The sequence below is a fragment of the Phacochoerus africanus genome, chromosome 3 (genome assembly GCF_016906955.1).
Source record: "Phacochoerus africanus isolate WHEZ1 chromosome 3, ROS_Pafr_v1, whole genome shotgun sequence".
NCBI lineage: Eukaryota > Metazoa > Chordata > Mammalia > Artiodactyla > Suidae > Phacochoerus > Phacochoerus africanus.
This window is the reverse complement of record NC_062546.1, coordinates 165,205,658-165,227,371: the sequence shown is the minus strand read 5'-3', so window position 1 is coordinate 165,227,371 and position 21,714 is coordinate 165,205,658. Positions and strand designations below refer to the sequence as shown.

The window sequence follows — 21,714 nt, the reverse complement described above, 5'->3', positions numbered from 1 at the left end:
GGAGCAGCTATGAAGCAAGACCTAGTTTACATCTCCTGTCATTTTGTATTTTGTGTTTTCCATAAGGCCCTTATTGACCATAAGTAACAGAATATAAATTGGGGGTCCCTGTAACATTCCCTATAAAATTGTTGCTTGATTGGAGGGAACTTTTATCCCTATGGCCGCTTTTCTTAGATGTTGAAATGAACTCTTCTCTTTGCTCTCTGACATTATCCTTCTTTCCCAAGTAAGAAATAGATCATCCAGTCCCTTAGAACCAGAGATTTACTGGGCTATATTTAGAAGTCAGCAGGGACAGGGTATTAACAGCCCTCTGGGGCCTATTCATAGTCTCCTTTACTTTCTCTGTCTCCATTTATGATTGTGACTGGCCTGCAGGCTTAGATCCTGCTGAGAGGTTAGCATGTAGGATGTGCTTTCAGACCTGTCTTTCTCCCTCAGGCAGGCCCACTCCCATAGGGCTCCAGTTCAAGATGCATTTTGCAATTCAGTTTTACTAATACTTGGGAAGTTATTGGAAAAGTGCTTTGCCAGTTAATAAAACTGACTTTTATTCCAACCAGAGAGAAGAAAGGCTAACTCCCCTCTCAACTTCTATCACAAGACTAGCCACATATGGCTTCTTAAAATTTATAGCTACAATAAAAATTCAGTCCCTCACTCACACTAGCCATGTTTCAGGTGTTCAATAGCCAGTGGCTACTATATTGAAAAGCACAGATACGGACTATTTCCTTCATTGCAAAAAGTCCTCCTGGCTAGCACTGCCCAAGTGGATTTTTATCCTACTTTTTACAAAGTGTTTTCACCAGTATAGCTGATTGGATTCTAACTTTAACAAAGCAGACAGCATGCATTGTTGTTTTACAAATATTTTCCAGTTGTTCTCTGGATAAAAAACAAGTCTAAAGTTCTCTGCATAAAAAACAAGTCTACAGGGTCACATAGCAGATTAGGAACTAAAATCTAGATCTAAGTTCCCCTTTGCTTTCCCTCTCATCTGTGCAACAATCACAGTCAATTATTTTTGTGTGCAGATACCATATTCAGTTCCTGAGGCTTTCTTTACACAAGTGGATAGCCAGAGCAAGTGATCTGTTTCATGGGTTCCTTAATTTGTGTTCTTCAGCTGTTTGTGGATTACATTACATCCTAGAGGGAGTTCATCTGTGTGTTCTCTCATCCATACTAGAGATTCTAAAAAGGGAGAAATTTAACTCATAAAATTAAAGAGCAGAAGGGTGTTTTATTCACATGCTGTCTAGAAGCTACTGGATCCCTAGTTACATTAAGAACTTCTCTTGCAGATTTCATGGACTCTTACATAACCATTGGTCAGTTAAAATATAAACCTGATAGTGTTTACCTAAACTGAGAACTTCACATGTTGACTAATTTAAAATTCCTTTTTGTCTTCCACACCTAATTTTATTATTGAACTGACTAGGTGAAGTACAGATATTCTTTTTTTTTTTTTTCTTTTCTTTTTTGGCAGCGCCTGAGGCATGTGAAAGTTCCCGGGCCAGGGATTGAACCTGCACCACAGCAGTGAGTGACCATGCCAGATCCTTAAACCACTGTGCCACAAAGGGACTCCAGATAGTCTTGAAGTAAGACTATTAAGACAAAGGACTCAGTGCCTTCATTTTAGAGCAAGCCTCAGTATTCACCTGCAGGAATTTCAGATTCAGAACTCAGTATGCTTATGTGAAGTGTTGTTTTAACCTGCTTCTTTTATATTTAGGAGTTTTCATTCATGGACTATTTCTGGATGGAGCTTCCTGGAATAGAAAGATCAAGAAACTTGCAGAATCACACCCAAAAATTCTCTATGATGCAGTGCCTGTGGTTAGTATTTCCTCATGATTTAGACGTGGGGGGCTATTTTATACACACACACTCACACACGCATGTATACTTACATAGTCAATTGTTATTCACAGTAGTTATGCTTTGTAAACTTTCTATCAACATTGATTTAGTGAACACTGAACTAGGCAAAAAATAAGGTTTAAGTTTCTGCAATCCTCTGGTCACGTTTTTGTTAGGCGAAACATAACCTTGCTTTATTTGTATTTCTGTTCAAGGATACCTTATTTAATATATACTTTAATATATACTGTTGATTCATTAACCAATGAACTCATGCCTGAATGAAGCTTATCATAGTTTCTCTGTAAGGCATATCACAGCCTTCTTGCCCTTAGGAACACTATACAGAACCTCAGTACCACACTTGGGGGGCCGTTTTAAAAAGAAAAATCAACGAAAACCACAAAAATGCAAAATAACTGGTATAAAATGAACTGTCCAAAAGGGATAGTTGTTTATGGTTATGAGAGCTGAAACAAGAAAACAATTTCACCAGGTTCAACCTCAATTGGGAACATGCTTATCCAGTGACTCACATCTTTTGCTGCTCAGAGGATGCTTGTGAATGAGCAAGAAAACACAGAATATTGGTGTTGTGATTAGGAGTTAAATTTTAGTGATAGGCAAACTCACCAGTATGGATCCCAGGAATAATGAGGGTTGACTGCATGTATGTATCCACACCTACACGCGTATGTGATGTTTTTTCTTACATGTACCTTGACCTAAAACTGAGAAACTTGCAGATTGAAAGATTACTGTATGTGAAAACTGTCCATATTAAAATTTATTTTCTAGGCACCCATCTTCAGCATGGGCAGACTAAGCTATATAAATACCAAGTTTCCAACTGTGTTACTGCATCATGAGAAGATGGCTAGATTTTCACACAATTTTCAGGGTCTGGAATAATGATAAAATATAGGCTGTGGATTTACATGAATTCTGTATATAGGACACTGGAAACCACTCAAAGGCAAGCAGTAATCCTTCAGAGCAGCTTTGACAAGTACAGTGAGGGACCAGATGACAGTCAATCTCAAGAAACCTACCATATTTATAACCAAGATATTGTGGGCAGAGGCAGTTTCAAATATGGGAACCAAATTGAAAGTCAAAAGGGCAAATGTTTGGATCAATTTTTTTCTTTCACATGGAAACTTTTTAAGTGCTTTGCAGTGAACAGCAGAACTTTATGTGACTAATTCTCAGTAAGAAAAATTCTCATTAAAAAAATCTACTTGGTTGAAGTGAAAGCCATACAACTTGAAGGTTGCAAGTCCTTATATTTTATGATACCTGAAAAACTGCTTTATGAATCCCCCTTATAATAACTTGGGCTCCACAATTATGTGGGAGAAAAACTGACAACCCTTGTTAGTTCCTTCATATAATTTGAGCTTAAACCCAAGAATCCTAAAAAGGGCACTATCACCTCAAGGATTGCTATCATTACTGGAAAAAGGAATTCAAGTTCTAAAACAAAACAGTTTCACTTTTCTGATAAGTTTGTTTTCTATATTCCGAGATCAACTTGCCCTGAAATCTTATGGAGATTGGTAAGGTTCAACAATGCTTAACATTATAAGAACTTGACTAATGACTCCATAAAAATAATGTGGGAGTAGTTATAAAAGAATGCAACTATGTTTTAAACAGCACAAATTTATGATAGCCCCTATAAAATAGTCACTTAAAATAGGGAGGTGATCTAGTTCTATAATTACGGATAAGAATATTTTGGAATTGGCCTTTAATTAATAAAACAACATGATTCTGAGTATCATTGGTGGTGGTCCTTGCCTTTGAAAGTGTATCTGATTTTTTTTAATTGTAAGCACCAAAAGTCATCCTCAGGTATGGTAGGGAGATGATGAATAGATAGGTAGAATACTTTTTGAGCGAGTAGGTGAAAATGTTTATTTTTTCAGTTTCTTCACTAACCCTGAATATAGTTCTGAGAGCTCGGCTCTAACAAAATGTTTTGAGCAATGGCAGCCCTGCTAACAAAATTTCAACTTTGCAATTTCACCCACAGAAATTAGCAGACCTTACTCCAAAAATACCATATTAGGTTCAAATCTGTGTAAATATAACTGCCTTAAATTTTATGTACTTTCTTGCAGATGTGGCTAAAGCCCTGTAAGAGGATAGATATACCAGAACGACCAAGTTACACTGCCCCACTGTATAAGACAAGTGAGCGGAGAGGAACATTGTCCACCACTGGCCACTCTACGAACTTTGTGATTGCCATGACTCTTCCCTCTGACCAACCTAAGGAGCACTGGATTGGACGGGGTGTAGCACTGTTATGTCAGCTTAATTCATGATTAGAAGATGTCATTTCTCTGTTCCTATTTCTTATTAGATGGCTGACTAGAAAATACAATTTACCTTTTAAGGAATTTAGTTTACATCAATTTGAAGTTATATTTAATTATAAATTCATTTATGTACAAATGCACCCTGTATTTAAAATGATTCGTACTTCAGTGTAAGGAAATGTTCTGACATAGAGACTAAACAAAACACACTAGTATAATCGCTCTTTTTAAATAACTTTATTTTGGGAGAGTTCCATAAGCATTAGGAACATACATAAAATGACACACCACTGTTGACAATGAAAAAAAAAAAAAAACAGCATTTGATCATTTCCAGCTTTATAAATTTTTAAAAAATGATTCAGTTACAACAAAAAAGTTTAGATATTTTAGCAAGTATCACCTTGCAGGACCATAATCACATTTAAGCCACTGACTTACTGTTAATGGAAAAAATTCACACTGCATCTAGTTACTAAAGTATTTCTAAGCATAATCACAGCTGATTGAATGCAATGTGATATACACCAAAATTCATATGTATGTCACACAGTGACAGCATTGTACAAGTAACATTAATGACCTCCAACAAACACATGTTAAATTAGACTGGTCAAGCTAAATGGAATGTTGGAGCCAAACAGAAATGTAGTGGAATTCAGATTGTCTAGTAAGACTTGAAACTATACATTAGATTGATGTAAAAACTAAATACTGGTGGAACCCTAACAAAATACTAGCAGCAACTGTTACAGCCCTCTTAACAGGTTAAAAAAATCTAGCAAATAAAGATAATATTTTTTGAAAGAATATAAAACTTTACATACTTCAGCATAACCTATTCGCTTTAAGTCAGGCATTCATTTTAAGTCTGAGAATATATTCCAGCTGTTGCTTTTCATAACAGTTCTAAAAGTAAGCAGATTTAAAGCTGGAATGCAGAATCATCCTTGGGCATAAAACCCCCAAAATTAACTATAAACATATCTTGTTTCAGAAAGCAAGATATCTAAATCACTTGAAGTTGGCAGTACTAAATAAAATATCAGCACCTTTTAGCTAAGTTGCTTGAAGGGCCAAGCAATGAGATGAGGACTGTCCTAATTCAGTGTGCCAATGCTGAAAGTAATCTATATATATATAACCCCTACTTGCTACAGGAGGTCATGGAGAAAGCCAACAGTTTTTCAAATTCAGGCATAAATTAAGGAAATAACACACTAAGCTCCCTTACTTACAGCATAAAGAAGAAACACTGAGAATATCTATTAATACCTGAATGCATATGCTGCTCTGTTTTTTGTTTGTTTTGGTGTACATGGTAGGAAAGGAAAAGAACAAAGAGAAAACATGTAAAATGGAATGAAAAGAGTTTGGCTCTTAACTATCTGAACAGTAAGGTTTTTAAAGCAGCTACATAGATAGCCAAGCAGATTAAAACAAAGCTGCCCACACATAGTTCAAATACAATTTACCTGGCCTAAGTGAAGACCATGTGGCACAAGATGTAAACAGAAAGCTACATGCATATGATTAGTACTATAAATTCTTAGGTCAAAATTCAGGAGAAACATGGCTTGCACTTCTCACAAGTCATTCACAATTTATGGCAGAACAGGGCACCTAAAAAAAGAAACTAATCCCTATCAGGCACCAACAGCATATCTTGGCACAAAAGGATCAAGTGATTTCAGCCAAGTTATTTAAATGTATCTTTCAAGTCACTTGGTAGGTACCATGACAGCCACAGCATCAATGGTGCTTATCCTCATAAGCATTTTAACGACACTCCCTGTACAGACTATGGACATGGTAAACTGCTGCCTTACTTCTTACTGCCAGCCACAGCATGTGCTCTAGGTTCCAATGCCAAGCTGGTAAAGCACTGCAGACATTTAAAACTTAAATTTCCCAAATAATTAATCAGTACTGTTAAAATGGGAAAACTGAATATTTAGACCATGTTTGGGTTCTTCATTTTGCTGATATTGTCTAAAGGGTTGCAATTTTAAGGGGGGAAAAAAAAAACAAAAAACTTTTATCACATGCTCCAACCCCTTACCCCCACCAAAAAAACCCAAAACGAAAACAAAAGTTAAAAAAAACCCAAACACCAAGTATAATATTAATACAATGAACCATTATGAATCTTTCATTAAACTGAAGCTCACACAAATGTACAATCACAAATTTCAGTAGTTTAGGCTGCAAGTTTAAACACTATGCAAATATATACAAAAATAGTAACTCTAGATTCAAGAATAGGGCTTTTCCCAATGCTAAATTCATACTCTAATGCAGCCTGAGCTTTTCTCTAGATCCTACAGTTAACTTTATGCAGATTCAAAGCTGTGTCAAGTTGATCCCTATTACCATATGTATATATGGAGCTGAATTAAAAGGACACTACAGTTCATTTTTAGCACAAAGAAAAGTCTGCCTGAAGTCCAGTTAAAATATTTTTAAAGTTTAAGTGATTTTTTTTTTTTGGTTCCATTTCTATTTCTGCATAGCCACAGAAGTTTCTACTAATAAAGAGACTACTTTAGTGTTTTTTATAATTATTTTTTTTTTAAAAAAAGTCTTAATCAAACCTGTATCTACATTGGTTCATGGAGTCCCATTTTCTCCTTTCTTTACCACAAGCTTTATATTTTTAAAAGACCCCTTCACGCAGGGAAAACAGTACTGAGCACCGGTCTTTGTGGTTAGGCTCAAATCTTATGAACTTGTAAATAGTGCAAGCCACTGACTTTTCTTTGAGCAACGTGCTTACAGTACAGGGAACAGATGCAAAGCTGCATGGTAACATTCTCATAATCAGCAGTGATTGCTGGGAATGGTCAAAACTGGAGGTCAAACACAATTTTGTCTTCATAGAGGGCAATTACCAGCATGATGGCAAATCCAAATAGCAATCCTAAATTCTGAAGAATGAACTGCCCCACTGGACAGAAGCCATGCTCTTCATTGTCACCATCACCATGCAACATTTCTGGAAGCTAAAAAAATGATTTTTTAAATATTATAAAGCAATTTATAATAGCCTTCTCATTTTTAAATAACATTTTCCCACCTAAGAAAACTAATGACTAAAGCCCAACTATAAATATTTTACTGAAAACAATGCTAACCATAAGACATATTTTATAAACTCTGAGAAAGAAATTTTATGCTCTAGCTATATATGAAGTAAATTCTATGGAGTTCCCTCGTGGCTCAGTGGTTAGCAAATCTGACTAGGAACCATGAGGTTGTGGTTTTGATCCCTGGCCTCGCTCAGTGGGTTAAGGATCTGGCATTGCCGTGAGCTGTGGTGTAGGTCACAGACTCGGCTTGGATCCCGTGTTGCTGTGTGGCTCTGGCGTAGCCCAGCGGCTACAGCTCCATTTCGACCCCTAGCCTGGGAACCTCCATGTGCCGCAGGAGCGGCCCAAAAAATGGCAAAAAGACAAAAATAAAACAAAATAAAGCTACTGTCCACTGATCTTATCAACTCTGGCATTTACTTTATGCTAAAGTATATAAGACAGGTTACTACTGCCAATTAAACTCTCAGAAAAGAACTCACAATTCCCACATTTACTTATATATTTTAAGTTCACTGAAAAAGTAAGATTCCTTTGGGGGACATTTCATTCAAAACTGTATTATTTCTTCACCCTTTTCTATCTAAAAGTCTCATTTCCAACTGCACATTTCATCAAATACATATTTACAAACAATTCCAAAACTGATATGCTAACTCCATGCTCTTAAAAAACCATTATTTCCCTTCTGGTAACAGACAGAGAAAATAGTATATCAAAGCTATGCAGCAGAACTACTTGCTAAGTTATGCACATGGCCTTCACAGTGTACTCTACTCTCTTAATAGTGACAAATTTTTTTAAATTTCAAAGTTTCCAGTATCCTTAAAGGTATAGTGCATTGAAAAATATAGTTCAACTTCTAAAGCACAAGCATATATTACACTTAAAATATTATACACATAAATTCTTCCCACCCAAAGATAATCAAAATTGCAAAAATAACTGCCATTTCTAATCGTCACGTTCACTTTTCTGTTATTTGTTTTTCAAGTTTGCAATGAATACAGAAAGATGACATTGATATGCTGCTTTCTTTGACACTAAGCTTTACTCCAAACCATATCTTTGATGCTTATGGGTTTAGGGAGGAGAAATGTAGTATTAACCACATAATGCCTGGCTAGGAAGAAACACCGTTACTCATTTTTAAATAATGAGTACAATTAATCCATCTACCATACTCTGACATGCTACAGTATATTTAAGAATCTCCTGACGGTTCTATTTAAGAATGACTTCACTCTGATCATCTATTCTGTTTAGAAGTCTATGACAGGAATGTACACTAATGGAGATTACTGCCCTTATCCAGCAGAGTTAAGTAGTTGTGACAATGACCATTACAAATGTCCCTTTACAAAAAGTTTGCCAGCCCCTGGCTTAAGACTAAAACTGGCAACTTCCTGCCTGTGGTTCTAGTAAAACTATTTTATTACATTTTTTTCCTCCAAGTTTTTACTGTTATAAAAACTTTCTTTAATATTTAAGTATAAACAATGTATGTTTACAGAAATATATCCCCCAGACATGTGCACATACCAGAGAGAGGAGGCACCACGGCTCCCTACATTCAATTCTGTTCTGAATGCCAATACCAATAGAGTCTGTCATAACCACAGCTAAGAGCCAGCCAGTACCTACCTGTGCAGCCGTGCTTGTTAAAATGCACCAATGCTCCAGACTGGTTGATCAATAGGTGCTATGCAAAGCCCCCTAAAAACCAGATACTTCCAAATGGGTATCCTAAACGTATCTCAAACTAAAACTTGTGGTATTGTTATTATCTTATTGAATGACTATAAATCAACAAAAATTTCCTCCTTATAGCCAAAGTGGTCTTTCTAAAAATCTTTAAAATGGGTTATATTTATTAGCCTTTCAAACCACATTCAAAGATTTGTTTCATTTTGGGAAGCTTCATTCTATTTACAGATTTAGTAAAACAACAAATATATAAAATAAGCTCTCTTACCATATCCACCAAGGCTACGTAGAGGAACATGCCTGCAGTGATTGCAAAGATCCAAAGGGTGATGTTATTGGCATACTGACCAACAGCTGTGCCTATAAGCATGCCTATGTAAGCCATCATGGCAGAAAGGAGGTTGTACACAATCGCTTGCTTTACAGTCATGCCTGCTTTAAGAAGAACTGCAAAATCACCTGCAGTTAAGACATAATGTGAGGTTTAAAACCATAGGATTTTCCACACAAATGTAGAAAAACAATAAAAAAATTAAGAATTATATAAAAAGATATACCTTTAATAACAAATTTTATTATGAAATTTTACTTTTTACTTATTAAATTAAACCTTCATACATGCAATAACCTGGGAGAATTTTAAAGGCATGATGCTGAAAGACAGGCTGAAAAGTTATATATGATTCCATTCACATGATATTCTGAAAAAGATAAAACTATAATGATGGAGAACACTCAGTGGTCACCAAGGAACAAGGATAGGAAAGGGATGTGACTATAAAGAGACAGCATGCAGCGGTTCGTTGGGATGATGGAACTGTTCTTGTCCTTGATGGTAGTAGTAGTGGTGACATAAATCTATATATATGTTAAAATTCAAAAAACTGTACATCAAAAAACAAGGTCAATTTTACTGGGTAATATGAAATGAAAATTTTTTAAAAAATAAGAGAGAACTTCACGACTGCTCTCTGTGAGCAACAACGCTCTCTTCTTTGATCTCTGCCCTTTTTTCAAATGGAAATGGGCTAAGTAAGAACAGAGGTAATAGACTCTATATTGTATGCTGTTTATGTTTTCATTTTTTCCAAAGAAAAATTAAATCTTAATTCTGAAAATCCTAAAGAGGTATAGAAGAATGAAGAGACTTTTCTCCTTCATCTGTCTGAAGTTGGAACACCAGGCAAAAAAGGATTAAATATTGTTTAGTCATTACTAGAAAGGCAAAATGCTGCTGGAAATAACAGTTGTAAAGCCAAAGGATAAAAAGCAATAGTTTTACTAAATTATAAGAATTTTTTTGTTTTAGTCACTAAATGTACAAACATCCAATCAATTACTGAACACTCAACATATGTAAGGTACTATATAGAATAGCAAAGCATTATTTTCCATGCTCCAATGAATTGCTACAAACTACAATACATCCTGCAACATTATTTGGGAAAGTTAATACACCTAAGGAGATTATCTTCCAATGGCTTCTAAAGTGCTATTCTCCAGTTTCCATCAAATACTATTCTTCTTACATCTTTTCCCTCTAATCCTAAATACTTAATTCCCTTGGTGAGACGTGGATTCAATGTCAGCTTTTATCACCTCTCATCCCTAGAATTTTAATTTCCTCTGGCCTTTTTTCCTCAGCCTCCTCCAAGGAAAGAATTCCCCAAATTCTTCCTCCACAAATTTCTCATCATATTTTCAATAATTCACCCACCAACCTTGTTAATGGAACAATTTCACTGGGGGGGGGAGGTTTACATAATACAAAATGAAGACTACAGAAATACATTTTAGGTTATAAAATACAGCTTTTCCTTTTATAATTTCAAAATAAGATTTTAAAAGGAGAATTACTGAATACTCAATAAACAAAACTCTCATAGGTACAAACTATCAACTTCAATGTCTTCCCTGGTATTAGTGGATAGGAAGATGATTTGCTTTCATCCCTGAATAACAACCAAATACCACGAATTAACTAGTCAAGATTCAAGATGAATTTAGTTAATACTTCCTAAAATTAAGGTATAAATGACATTCACAATTCCTCTTTTGTTTTGATGTTGAGTTCTATGAGTTTTCACAAAAGTACATACCAAATAACCATAACCACCATCAAACTCTGGAACTATTCCATTACTTATCCCCCCCAAAAAATTTCCTTAAGCCCTCAATTCCTAGGTAACCAATGATCTGCTTTCTGCCTTTTCCAGAATGTCATATAAACTGAATCATACAGTATATAGTCCTTTAAGTCTAGATTTTTTTCACTTAACATGTAAGATTCATTCATATTATAATTTATATCAGAAAATCACTGCTTTTCACTGCTAAGTAATATTCCATAGATGCACAATAGTTTATTTACCCATTCAGCAGCTGAAGGATATTTAGGTTTCCAATGTTTGGCAATGATAGATAAAGCCATTGTCTATTTACATTCGTAAATAGGTTTTTGTGTCAACATAAGTTTTCAACTCTTGTATGTAGATACCTAAGAGTGGGATTTCTAGCAGCAATTTATGAGAGTTCTGGTTGCCCCCTATCCTTTGCAGCCCACAATCACAAATCTAGTACCTGAACGCTCATGTGTTTTATCTGTTATCCACTGTTGTTATTGTTGTTGAGGTTTTCTTATCACTGAGTTGAGAGGTCTTTAAATATCCTAAAAATCTTTTGTCAGATACACATTTTCCAAATACTTCCTCCCAGTCTGTGGCTTGTCTCTTCATTCTTTTAAGTGCCTTTTGTGTAGTTTTTACTTTATATGAAGTTCATTTTATTACTTTTTCCTTAATGGAGCATACTTTTGGTGTTGTATCTAAGTACAAACTGCCTAATCCAAAAGACACAGAGATTTTTCTCTTGTGTTTTCTTCTAAAGTCTATTTTAAAATGTTTCATTTAGATCAATGATCTATTTTGTGTTAATTTTTGTGTATGGTGGGAGAATTTTTTTGCAAGTAGATATCTAATTATTGCAGCAACATTTGTTGAACAAGCTATTCTTTCTACATGGAATTTCCTTTGCACTTTTGTTGAAAATAAGTTGCCATATGTGTGAGGACTCTATACGCTGTTCCACTGATTTGTGTGCCTATTCTTTAACCAATATAAATTGTTTCGATTACTATGGATTTACAATAGTCTTAAATTCAACTTTGGTGTACTTTTCCAAATTTTTTCTGGCCATTCTTTTCTTTTCCATAAACATTTTTTTAAAACACTCATTTATCTCCAAAAAAGTCTTCTAGGATTTTACTTGGGAATATACTGATTCTATACAGAGAATTAGTATCTTAAAAACACTAAGTCCTCTAGTTCATAGACCTAGACTAGCTCTTCATTTAAGTTTTCTTTGATTTCTTTTGTTGGTGAATTGCAGTTTTCAGCATACAGATTCTATGTATATTTTGTTAGATTTAACCAAAGTATTTTGTGTTTTTTGGTGTTACTATAATTTTACAATTTTTGAAAATTCCATTTCCAATTTTTCATTGCTAGTATATAGCGGTATAAATGATTTTGTATATGATGATTTTGTATCAAGATGAATTATTTAAAATCTATCTTTGTCCTAGTCTTATATCAAGGTTATAATTTCTCAGTTATCTGTATATTTTTCTACCCTTCCCTTCTCAGTAAGAACCTGAATAAACATTTGAAAAAGGAATGATATTCCCAAAGGAATATCCAGTTGGGATTTATACTGAATAAGCAAATCTATTCATCTTTTGATAAATCAATATTCTTTCCTTTCTGCTGACAAAGGATATCATTAGCACAAAGAATGAGGTGTGCCTGCCAAAGCTGTTAAATTAACAGGATCCAATGCTGTAATTATGTTAATACCTGCTAATATCGACTGGAGATTTTTTTCAAAAATAAGCATATATTTTAAGGTACTTTCTTTTTGTCTTAAATACATTTATGCACATGTACAAATCTATACAATGAATGCTCAGTTTTCCCTGGACAATTCAGCACATTATGAATATTTTATTTTCAATTTATATTTAACTCTTGATATACAAGAGGAAAGAAAAAAATGGATAGCACTCTATAGTCTCTCTGAGCTGAGTCTTAATAATATAGCTACATTTATTTATCAAAATCTTTTTTCCCTGACATTAAAACACATTACTTCATGTCAAGAAGAGTTTAGATCATCCACTTTCTGGATTATCTTCAACCTCATTTCCCCTTTATATGTTCTAAGATAGGTTTTCTTATAAATTATTTTTCAAATGTTTATGCAGCTCCTTACTGAAAGAATGTGAAAAACTGGAGAGAATGTAATAGAATAATACTGAAATTACCTAAATTCAGCTACAGAAGTTTGGCAAAAACAGAAGAGTAGTAATAAATCAGTAATTTCCTTCATTACCACACGTCACAGCAAACATGAAATAAGAGATGCAGCTTTTCTCTTTCCTCAGATGGTTTCAATTTCTGCACACCTCTTAGAGTGAACCTCCCTATGCTGTTCTAAGGCTTAAAAGTACACGTTTTTCATATCACATTCCTAAACACACACACACACACACACAAAATCTGGTACAATATTAGAGAATCAGCAATCTGTTCAGAAGAGGAACACCAAAACTTGGAATTACTGACTAGATTGAGGGTCAGTCTCCAAAGTACTGCAAAGTAGCTTAAATATAAGTGACCTGTGAACAACACAGGGGCCCAGTCGAAAATCTGCATATCACTCACAGTCAACCCTTAGTATCCTTGGTTCTACATGTGCAGATTCAACCAACTGCAGATCTGTAGTATCATAGGATTTACTACAGAAAAAAACCCACATATAAGTTGACCTGCATAGTTCAAACCATGTTCAAGGGTCAACTGCACATGTTTTTCCCCTTAGGGTATGACTTCAGTATAGAAGTCTCAGAATAGTTTTAAGAATTTATAATCAAAAATTTAGCTAGGGGGAAACGAGTTTTGTATCAAATAAATTATCCTGGAATGTGTGTGATGTATCATGTTGCTTTGGCAACAACCTATGGGAAGAGGACATTCCCCTATCCATCTACCATGCATCTATTCCAGCCTCCAGGGGACTGATTTTCTCCTTGTTTGGGAATTCTGATGAAGCGGCTTCTACGCCTCTCTCCGCACTCTGTTTTCCCCCAAGTGAGTAAGAACATATAGTCTAATCATGGTAGATACCTATATCTGCCCCTATTTTACCAAAGTTCCCCATTAATGTGCCGTAAAGGCAAAATTTAGGCTCCACAAGTTTCTTTAAAACTTCCTTTAAAACACTTCTAGCTTGTTGATAGGTTAAAAAGCCAAAGTCTTTTCTATCACCTCCAGAAGAGGAACAAGAGTCATTCCTTTGTGATTTTTTTCTTCCCTAGGAGCCTAGGAACTAGAATATGGGGTAATTTGTATCAATTTAGCACTAGGCATTGGAGGAAAATGCACATTATCCTAATGTCTCAGTCTTCTCTTCTGGCAAAGTTGCTGTATACTCTGGACTGATATTTCCTCTCATAGCAATAGTAGTAGCATCTTAACCGCTGGTTTGTGGAGTAAAACAGGCAGAGATTTGGAGCCTCAATGTCTGAGACATTTACCAGAGCTCTTGATACCCATCAAGAAAGGGTTTATCTAACCAATAAGATATGGACTGTATTTGTTTTACATGCGGCTATCATCCCTTGAGTTTCACTCCTTCAATAAGAAACTAAAGAAAGAAAAAGGAGTAAATGACAGGAAGGTAACCATCCCTAATCACCAAACTTTCTGCTGTCAAATCTTTGTCAAAGTGGATCATGAAGAGTTAAGGGCAATTCACTATAACCACACTTAATTATGAGGTGGCCTGGCATACTCCTTTTAGGGAGCAGTGGTTGGAAGGTGAAGGTGTGAAGTTGAAGATTTTCCTAATAAACTGTGGATGTATATGTGACTATCCAAGTCTATTATTAAGTAAGTTTTTAAAAAAAGAAAGGTTAAACCATTAGGTAATGTTTCTCATATACAAAAATTGATAGAAATTCTTGATTTGCGTTGCTTACAGAAATGTAAGGAAGTATTTGGCGTATCATTCTTTTACTAACATAGGAAAGCAGTTAGAAAAGGGTGTGAGATACAGTATCTGCACACAAGCTATACTATAAAAAACAGGATATCTAGCATGGAAATACACTAAACACCAAAAGAAGGACCTACAGGGAGTAAGTGATAAAGTTTAGAGGAAAGAGTAATGCAAGGCATTGGATACTAGAGGACAGTAAGGAAATTGGAGGAAAAAGACTCTTTTAATACAATATACTAGGGATAGAGCCAGTAGGACAAGCCAACTTAGGAGGAAGGTATAAGCAAACAAACAGGTTCAGGCACCTGAATGAATGTTTGGTGAATTGCATTTGGGTAAAGCAATAAAGACGCAAAGCAAATACAATGAGTAAGGCTGGAAAGGTAGGTAGAAATCTCATATGAAGGTCATTGAAAGTAGAACTAATCAGCTTTTACCTTACATGTAAGGGAAGGTACTGAAAGATTCTGATTACATAAGCAAGTCACATCTAGCCACATAATAGCATTGTCACATGGCAAGAAGATATATCTGCCAATAGGTATATAAGATACATTGGAACAGAATGAAACTATAGCTATAAACACTCACTGTGGAAACTGTCCCAGCAAAAGACAGTGAAGGGTCTGGGGAAAGGATTATGGTGTATAAACAAGATATAACACTGCATGCCCAAGGCTGACAAGGTAAACAAAACTGTAAGGAATCAAACCCTAAAGAATCAGCACCAAGTAAGCACTAAGAGATTCTTCTGTTTATATGAGCAGTAGTAACTTTCTAAGAAAATTATATGAATAAATTCTATTCAAAGTGAGCCAATCAGTGTACTTCCAATGAAGACAATTAAACAGTCAAATGATATACATTTCACAGCCAGATATACCTAAGAAAAATCTAAAATTGGAAAGGCCACACAAAGAAATTCCTTGGATACTCAAAAGACAGTTTTTCCTTTCTAATTAACATCATCTCTACATCCTTCAGATATTTTCTGTGAATGCATGTTCACTTTTTTTCTTGTTTTTCAGTTTATAGAAGGAAACCAAAACACATGAAGAGAAACTAAACAGCATTGCTAGATTGATAATTTCCAGCTTAAAAAAATGTCATTGTATATTTTATAAATTGGCAAAACTTAGAAAGTTAAATGCCAAGTGTTGGCAGGGATGTGGAAACACAAGAACTCTCAGATATTGCTGGTTAGAGAGGACACTAGTTATTCTGGATAGCAATATAGTTCAGGCATGCATATCTTAAGACCGATCAATTCTGCTCCTGGGTATAAACCCAAAGATGTTCTCATAAGAGTCTATTAAGTTCCAGGTCTACAGATGTTCAATACATCATTATCTGTGGTGGCAGGAAATTAAAGAACACATGGTGTGTCCAATATTAGGTGCTAAATATGTAAAAATGTGATAAATCCACACCTCTGAGTAGAAACGGGGCAGAAACAACATATCAAATTAATTCATGATAACATGCTTGGAGTTTAAAACATAATGACTAGCAAATAAGAAAAAGAGTGGGCTATAACATAATATTGTTTACATAAAATACATACATATGAAACAATACACATTTTTAAGGAACTTATTAACAAAAATTATACAATAAGAGAATGATGACACTTTATACTTGCCTTCAGTCATTTTTTTTTTAATGTTTTAACATCTCTAAAATTTAGATGCATTTAGATCAATTTTCTTAATGTTGGATGAAATCTAGTAAAAATTTTAAGGTCATATTACCTAATTCATGTGGCAGTTCATGACAGAAGACAGCTATAGAAGTACTGATTCCTCCCGTCAATCCGGAACTGAAAGCTGCTCCTGGGGGTGGGGGAGGGGTGGGGGAAGAGGGGGCAGGTGTTGGAAAAATTCAGGTGACACTTTACTGATCTTCTGTTTTTCTATTTTCATTAATAATGACATGTAGTCTCTTGTTCATCTAAACTAATTTTATAATGAATGAGTGACTCACTAATCTTTCACAACATAGTTTTTGAACATATTGTGAGGTACAATAGGTATGTGACATCCAGAGAAAGAGCTACTTACTCAATGAAAGAAATATTCCCTATTGAATTAAATTCTCTATTTCTGTAGCCTTCTAATTCACTAACAGCTTTGAAATAGTAATGGTTTTCAGTGTTTCTATCTCTGATTGGCAAAGAAATGCTCAATTTTAAGTCATGTAAGTCTGTAATTGCACATGCTCTTGCATACGAACATTTATAGATGTTTAAATGCCTAGTATCCTTATCCAAACTCTTCTAGATTTACAGCATAAGTAGCATAGATTGTCATTTGAATAATGAAATCATAAGTATAAATGCATCTGATTGTACTGGTAAAATTCTTTACTCTTTAAGACTATCAGTGTGGATTAATAATACTTCTGAATGACTATTTAATAGTCTGAATCTCAAAGAAAACTATGTATTAAACACATTTATTATTCTCCTAAACTGGTAAGCATCAATTTACATTTGCAAGATTCTTTTCTTTTCTTTGTTTTTTAGGGCCACAAGTTCGGCACATGGAAGTTCCCAGGCTAGGAGTCGAATTGGAGCTGTAGCTGAGGGCAGACACCACAGCCACAGCAACGCGGAATCCAAGCCATGTCTGGGACCTACACCATAGCTCACGGCAATGCCAGATCCTTAACCCACTGAGTGAGGCCAGGGATTGAACCCGCATTCTCATGGATACTAGACGGATTAGTTTCCCCTGTGCCACAGTGGGAACTCCTGCAAGATTCTAATATAATGTTTGAATTTCGCATAATGGATTTTTACTATTGTAAAATTTTTTTCAACTCTTTCAAATGTTAAAAAAAAGTTTAAACCTAAGATTGAAATTCATTTGTTCTGGTTCAGAGATGTGTAAATGTTTCTGAAAGTATGTTAAGATAGCTTTTTCAATATGGTAACTACGCCTTCAATAGGACATCAAGTTACTAAAGAAACATAGTACAAACATTTGTTTACAGGTACAAAGAACAACCCTCAGAAATTATACCCTGATGTCAAATAAACTTACCAAAATCATTAATATAGCCTTTGGAAAAACCAAAAATAGGAATACTATACAATAGTATATTTGTTAAACTCCAAGATTAGTATTAAAATACTGGAAGAAGGAAAACAGTCTTAAAGAATAACAAATTAAAACCGAAGTTTCAAGTCTACTTACCAATTGCTAAACCATCACTGAAGTTGTGAATGCCATCCCCCATGATTACCATCCAAGCAATATTAGCTATTCCTGTTTCCTTAAGATCTGATCCAGAATGACAGGGCCCATGTGAATGGTGAGAATGTTTGTGGTGCCACTGGTGATTATGCTTCCTCAGCACAGTTTTACTCTCGTCATGGTGGTTGTGTGCAGCAGCATGGAGATCATGCTCATGAATGGCATGTAATCCATCACTGTGAGAATGGTCCATGATTTTCTCCTCTTCTATACAAAGATAATTTTTAGGAGGGGATTCTTGTTGGCCTTCTAAATCTGTCAGTTCAGTTTCATTAAGTCGATCTTCAGAAACAACTGAGTCATCAGTTCCTATAGTTATAAGTGCAAAGGATATGCTTTATCAGCAAGTAAATGAATGCATATTTGCTAATTTAAACCCAGGCAAATAGCAGTGTAATGAACATTTCCTAAGTAAATGTATTTTTAAATTCTTATATATATAAAAACAAATAAATATAAATATGTGAGTGCACACACACACATGAAACAAACTTCAGTTTTAAGAGTCCAAAAGATGAACCAGGTGAGGTAAATGGAAGGGAACTGAAATCAAGAGCCAGCAAAGTGAGGAGAGAAATTGGCAAGCATGAAGATACTACAAAACATAATGAACACATCATCATGAGTTGATAATAAAAATTAAAATAAGTAAAAGGGTGAAAAGTTACTATAGCATTTACAGGATAACAAAATAAACTGACAAGTTTTCAGAGAAAGAAGGAACCTTAAAGTTTACCCACTTTAGCCTTCTCTTATACATTTAAGAAAACAAAGACAAAATGTAAATCACTTGCATCCTTCAAGGCTCTATCTGACAAAAACCATCACTAGATCATTACCAGAATGAAGTTCAAAAACCCATATAAATGATAACATCTGATAATGTTTTTTTTTTTTAAATTAAGACAGCCCTCTTACTTAGTTTTCAAAAGCTATTTATTATGTGACAAAGATCCTAATGCTTCCCAAACTGTATTCTGGGGCAGTGTTAGGTTATCCCTTTTCTACAGAAAATCATTGGTACACTCAGGGGAAACATAAGTTCACAAATAAAGGGGGTAAATTATATTTAAAAATTATTATGTTTCCCTGAAATTGTAAGCTACCTCATTATATTTATCATGCAACAGAACAGATGCATGGATGAGCAGAGATTTCAAAGACAGAGACCATTCTCCTTTAAGTACAAAGGCCAATTCTCTGTTTCTCATAAGAAAATAATTACATATGAAGGGTATGGAGATTTTTGCATTACCAAAAAATAAAACACTAATCCAAAAGCCCTTTTATTTCATTTTTTCTTCTGTAAAGTAAAAAATACAATATGTTCCCTGTCCTATAATTAATTGGTCTCATATTCCAATATAAATAAGGCTGAAAATAACAAAAACACAAAATGAAATCACAATTAAGACACACATAGAAAGTTAGAACCACATGTTAAGGAAGCCATAAAGACAAGAAATTGCAAACAACATGGGCACAGTTTAGAAATAGTATTTCAATTTTTATGTTTAAAAGGTTTCTCTTTAGTCAGAACTATTGTCTACCGGCAAGAGGCTTGAGCTGAAGCCAGTCAGCATCTGGTGTATTATTTAACTTATGATCTGAAAGCTTCCTTCCAATAGCTGATTCTTCTGTGTTCTGCTTCATAAACCATTTCTGTTTTCCCTGGAAAAAAATCAGGTATTAAATAAATCTTCAGCCACAATTAGCAACAATATTCACTTGTTTACATCTAAGGGTATAAATGGCAGTGACTTTATAAATTATTGAGAAAATGAGTGAGAAAACATTTTTAGAAGTTAGTCAAGGGATCTAACCAATGATATTTGCATGTTTTTCCCCCCAAATAGTCAACTAAAAGGTCCGATTCACAGACCTTCCTAGTTAAAGATAGGGTACACAGGAGTTCCCATTGTGGCTCAGCAGGTTAAGGGCCTAATGTTGTCTCTGAGGGTATGGGTTTGATCCCTGGCCTTGCCGAGTGGGTTAAGGAATTGCCAAAAGCTGCAACACAGGTCCCGATGCAGTTAGGACCCAGTGCTGCCATGGCTGTAGTGTAGGCTACAGCTGTTTCTCCAATTCGACCCCTCATCCAGGAATTTCCATACACTGCAGGTGCAACCATAAAAAGAATAAAAAAAAGAAAGAAGGTACACAGTACAATATTATATGCAACCCAAGTGAAATGTGTGAAATATGTATAATCTCATTTAAAAGTGTGAGGGAATTGGAAGCCCTAAAAAAACCAAAAGCTTATTCTTTTGAATTTCATTCTATGTTTAACAGCTTTACATTTCCCTACCTGTGACATAATGGACAGTCAAACTTGATTTAAAATCCCAGGTTTATAGTTTACTTCTATGAGACTTGGACAAGTATGTTAAATTTATTAAATCTAAGAATACTCATCTATAAAATGAAAAGAGAGTCTTATGAGGATTATATGAGATGCATGAAAATGACTTATCAGTTACTGACTTAACAGCCTTGCAATAAAGACAACTTTTCTTATTTAATCTGTTCTCAATTATTAATAAACTCTAATTATTGTATTTCGTTTAGTTTTGAATTTTCCTATATTCTCTCTTAAGGGTATGGTTTCTTTTACTAATCTAACCACTACCAACTCTTCCAATTTAAACTTCTTTTTTTTTTTTTGTCTTTTTAGGGCCACACCTGCGGCATATTGAGGTTCCCAGGCTAGGGGTCAAATTGGAGCCAGCCGCTGGCCTACACCATAGCCACAGCAACTTGGGATCTGAGCCTTGTCTGCGACCTACACCACAGCTCACGGCAACACCAAATCCTTAACCTACTGAGAGAAGTCAGGGATTGAACCTATGTCCTCATGGTATTAGTCAGATTGGTTTCTGCTGAGCCACGATGGGAACTCCCCAACTTAAACTTCTAATCAATGTTCATTTAAAAGAGTAAATAATCAAGTATGTTAGAATAGTATGAAAGTAAAAAACAAGTTTTCCAGGAGATGCTTACTGACTGGCAGAGCATTTCCTTGTTGGTTTTGCTTAGGGGCTATGAACCATGCTTTAGATGTTTAAGTCTTCTAAATGCTACGTAAGTAAGCTTGTTATGGCTAGTTGACTGTGCGGTAGAGTCTCCAAAGATGGCCACCATCAATTCTTCGCTCCCTATAAAAGCATTCTTCTCCATCTGTAAGGAGGTAGAGTCTATTTCTTGCCCTCTGAATTTTAGAGGCCTTTTGACCTGCTTTGACCAACAGAATACAATAGAAGTGATGCCTCGACAGTTCTAGACTAGCACCTTGGGCTATGAAGTAACTCAGTCTAGACTCAGGCCAAGTAGAAGAATACAAAAATGCAGACATTGAGTGAAGCCTTCTTGGACCTTTCAGCCCTGCACCGCCCTGGCCAGCAC

At 35.1% G+C, this 21,714-nt stretch overlaps 2 protein-coding genes across 3 annotated transcripts in view; one reads left to right on the top strand and one right to left on the bottom strand.

The window, feature by feature from the left end:
• DNAH7 (dynein axonemal heavy chain 7) overlaps positions 1 to 4,335 on the top strand; it is a 275,667-nt gene extending 271,332 nt beyond the window's left edge. Inside the window, exons 63-64 of the mRNA XM_047773110.1 lie at positions 1,748 to 1,851; positions 4,002 to 4,335. Coding sequence (XP_047629066.1) covers positions 1,748 to 1,851; positions 4,002 to 4,208 — 311 coding nt within the window. The 3' untranslated portion in view covers positions 4,209 to 4,335. The remainder of the gene's footprint in view (positions 1 to 1,747; positions 1,852 to 4,001) is intronic.
• Positions 4,336 to 4,422: 87 nt separating this feature from the next.
• The window catches only part of SLC39A10 (solute carrier family 39 member 10), a 74,069-nt gene continuing 56,777 nt past the window's right edge, over positions 4,423 to 21,714 (bottom strand). Inside the window, exons 6-10 of one of the 2 annotated variants that reach the window (XM_047773107.1) lie at positions 19,863 to 19,983; positions 18,253 to 18,621; positions 16,807 to 16,887; positions 9,267 to 9,457; positions 4,423 to 7,204 (exon numbers count right to left, since the gene is read on the bottom strand). In XM_047773107.1, the coding sequence (XP_047629063.1) occupies positions 7,046 to 7,204; positions 9,267 to 9,457; positions 16,807 to 16,887; positions 18,253 to 18,621; positions 19,863 to 19,983 (921 nt within the window). In that variant the 3' untranslated portion in view covers positions 4,423 to 7,045. The remainder of the gene's footprint in view (positions 7,205 to 9,266; positions 9,458 to 16,806; positions 16,888 to 18,252; positions 18,622 to 19,862; positions 19,984 to 21,714) is intronic. The other variant, XM_047773109.1, reaches the window with a different exon arrangement.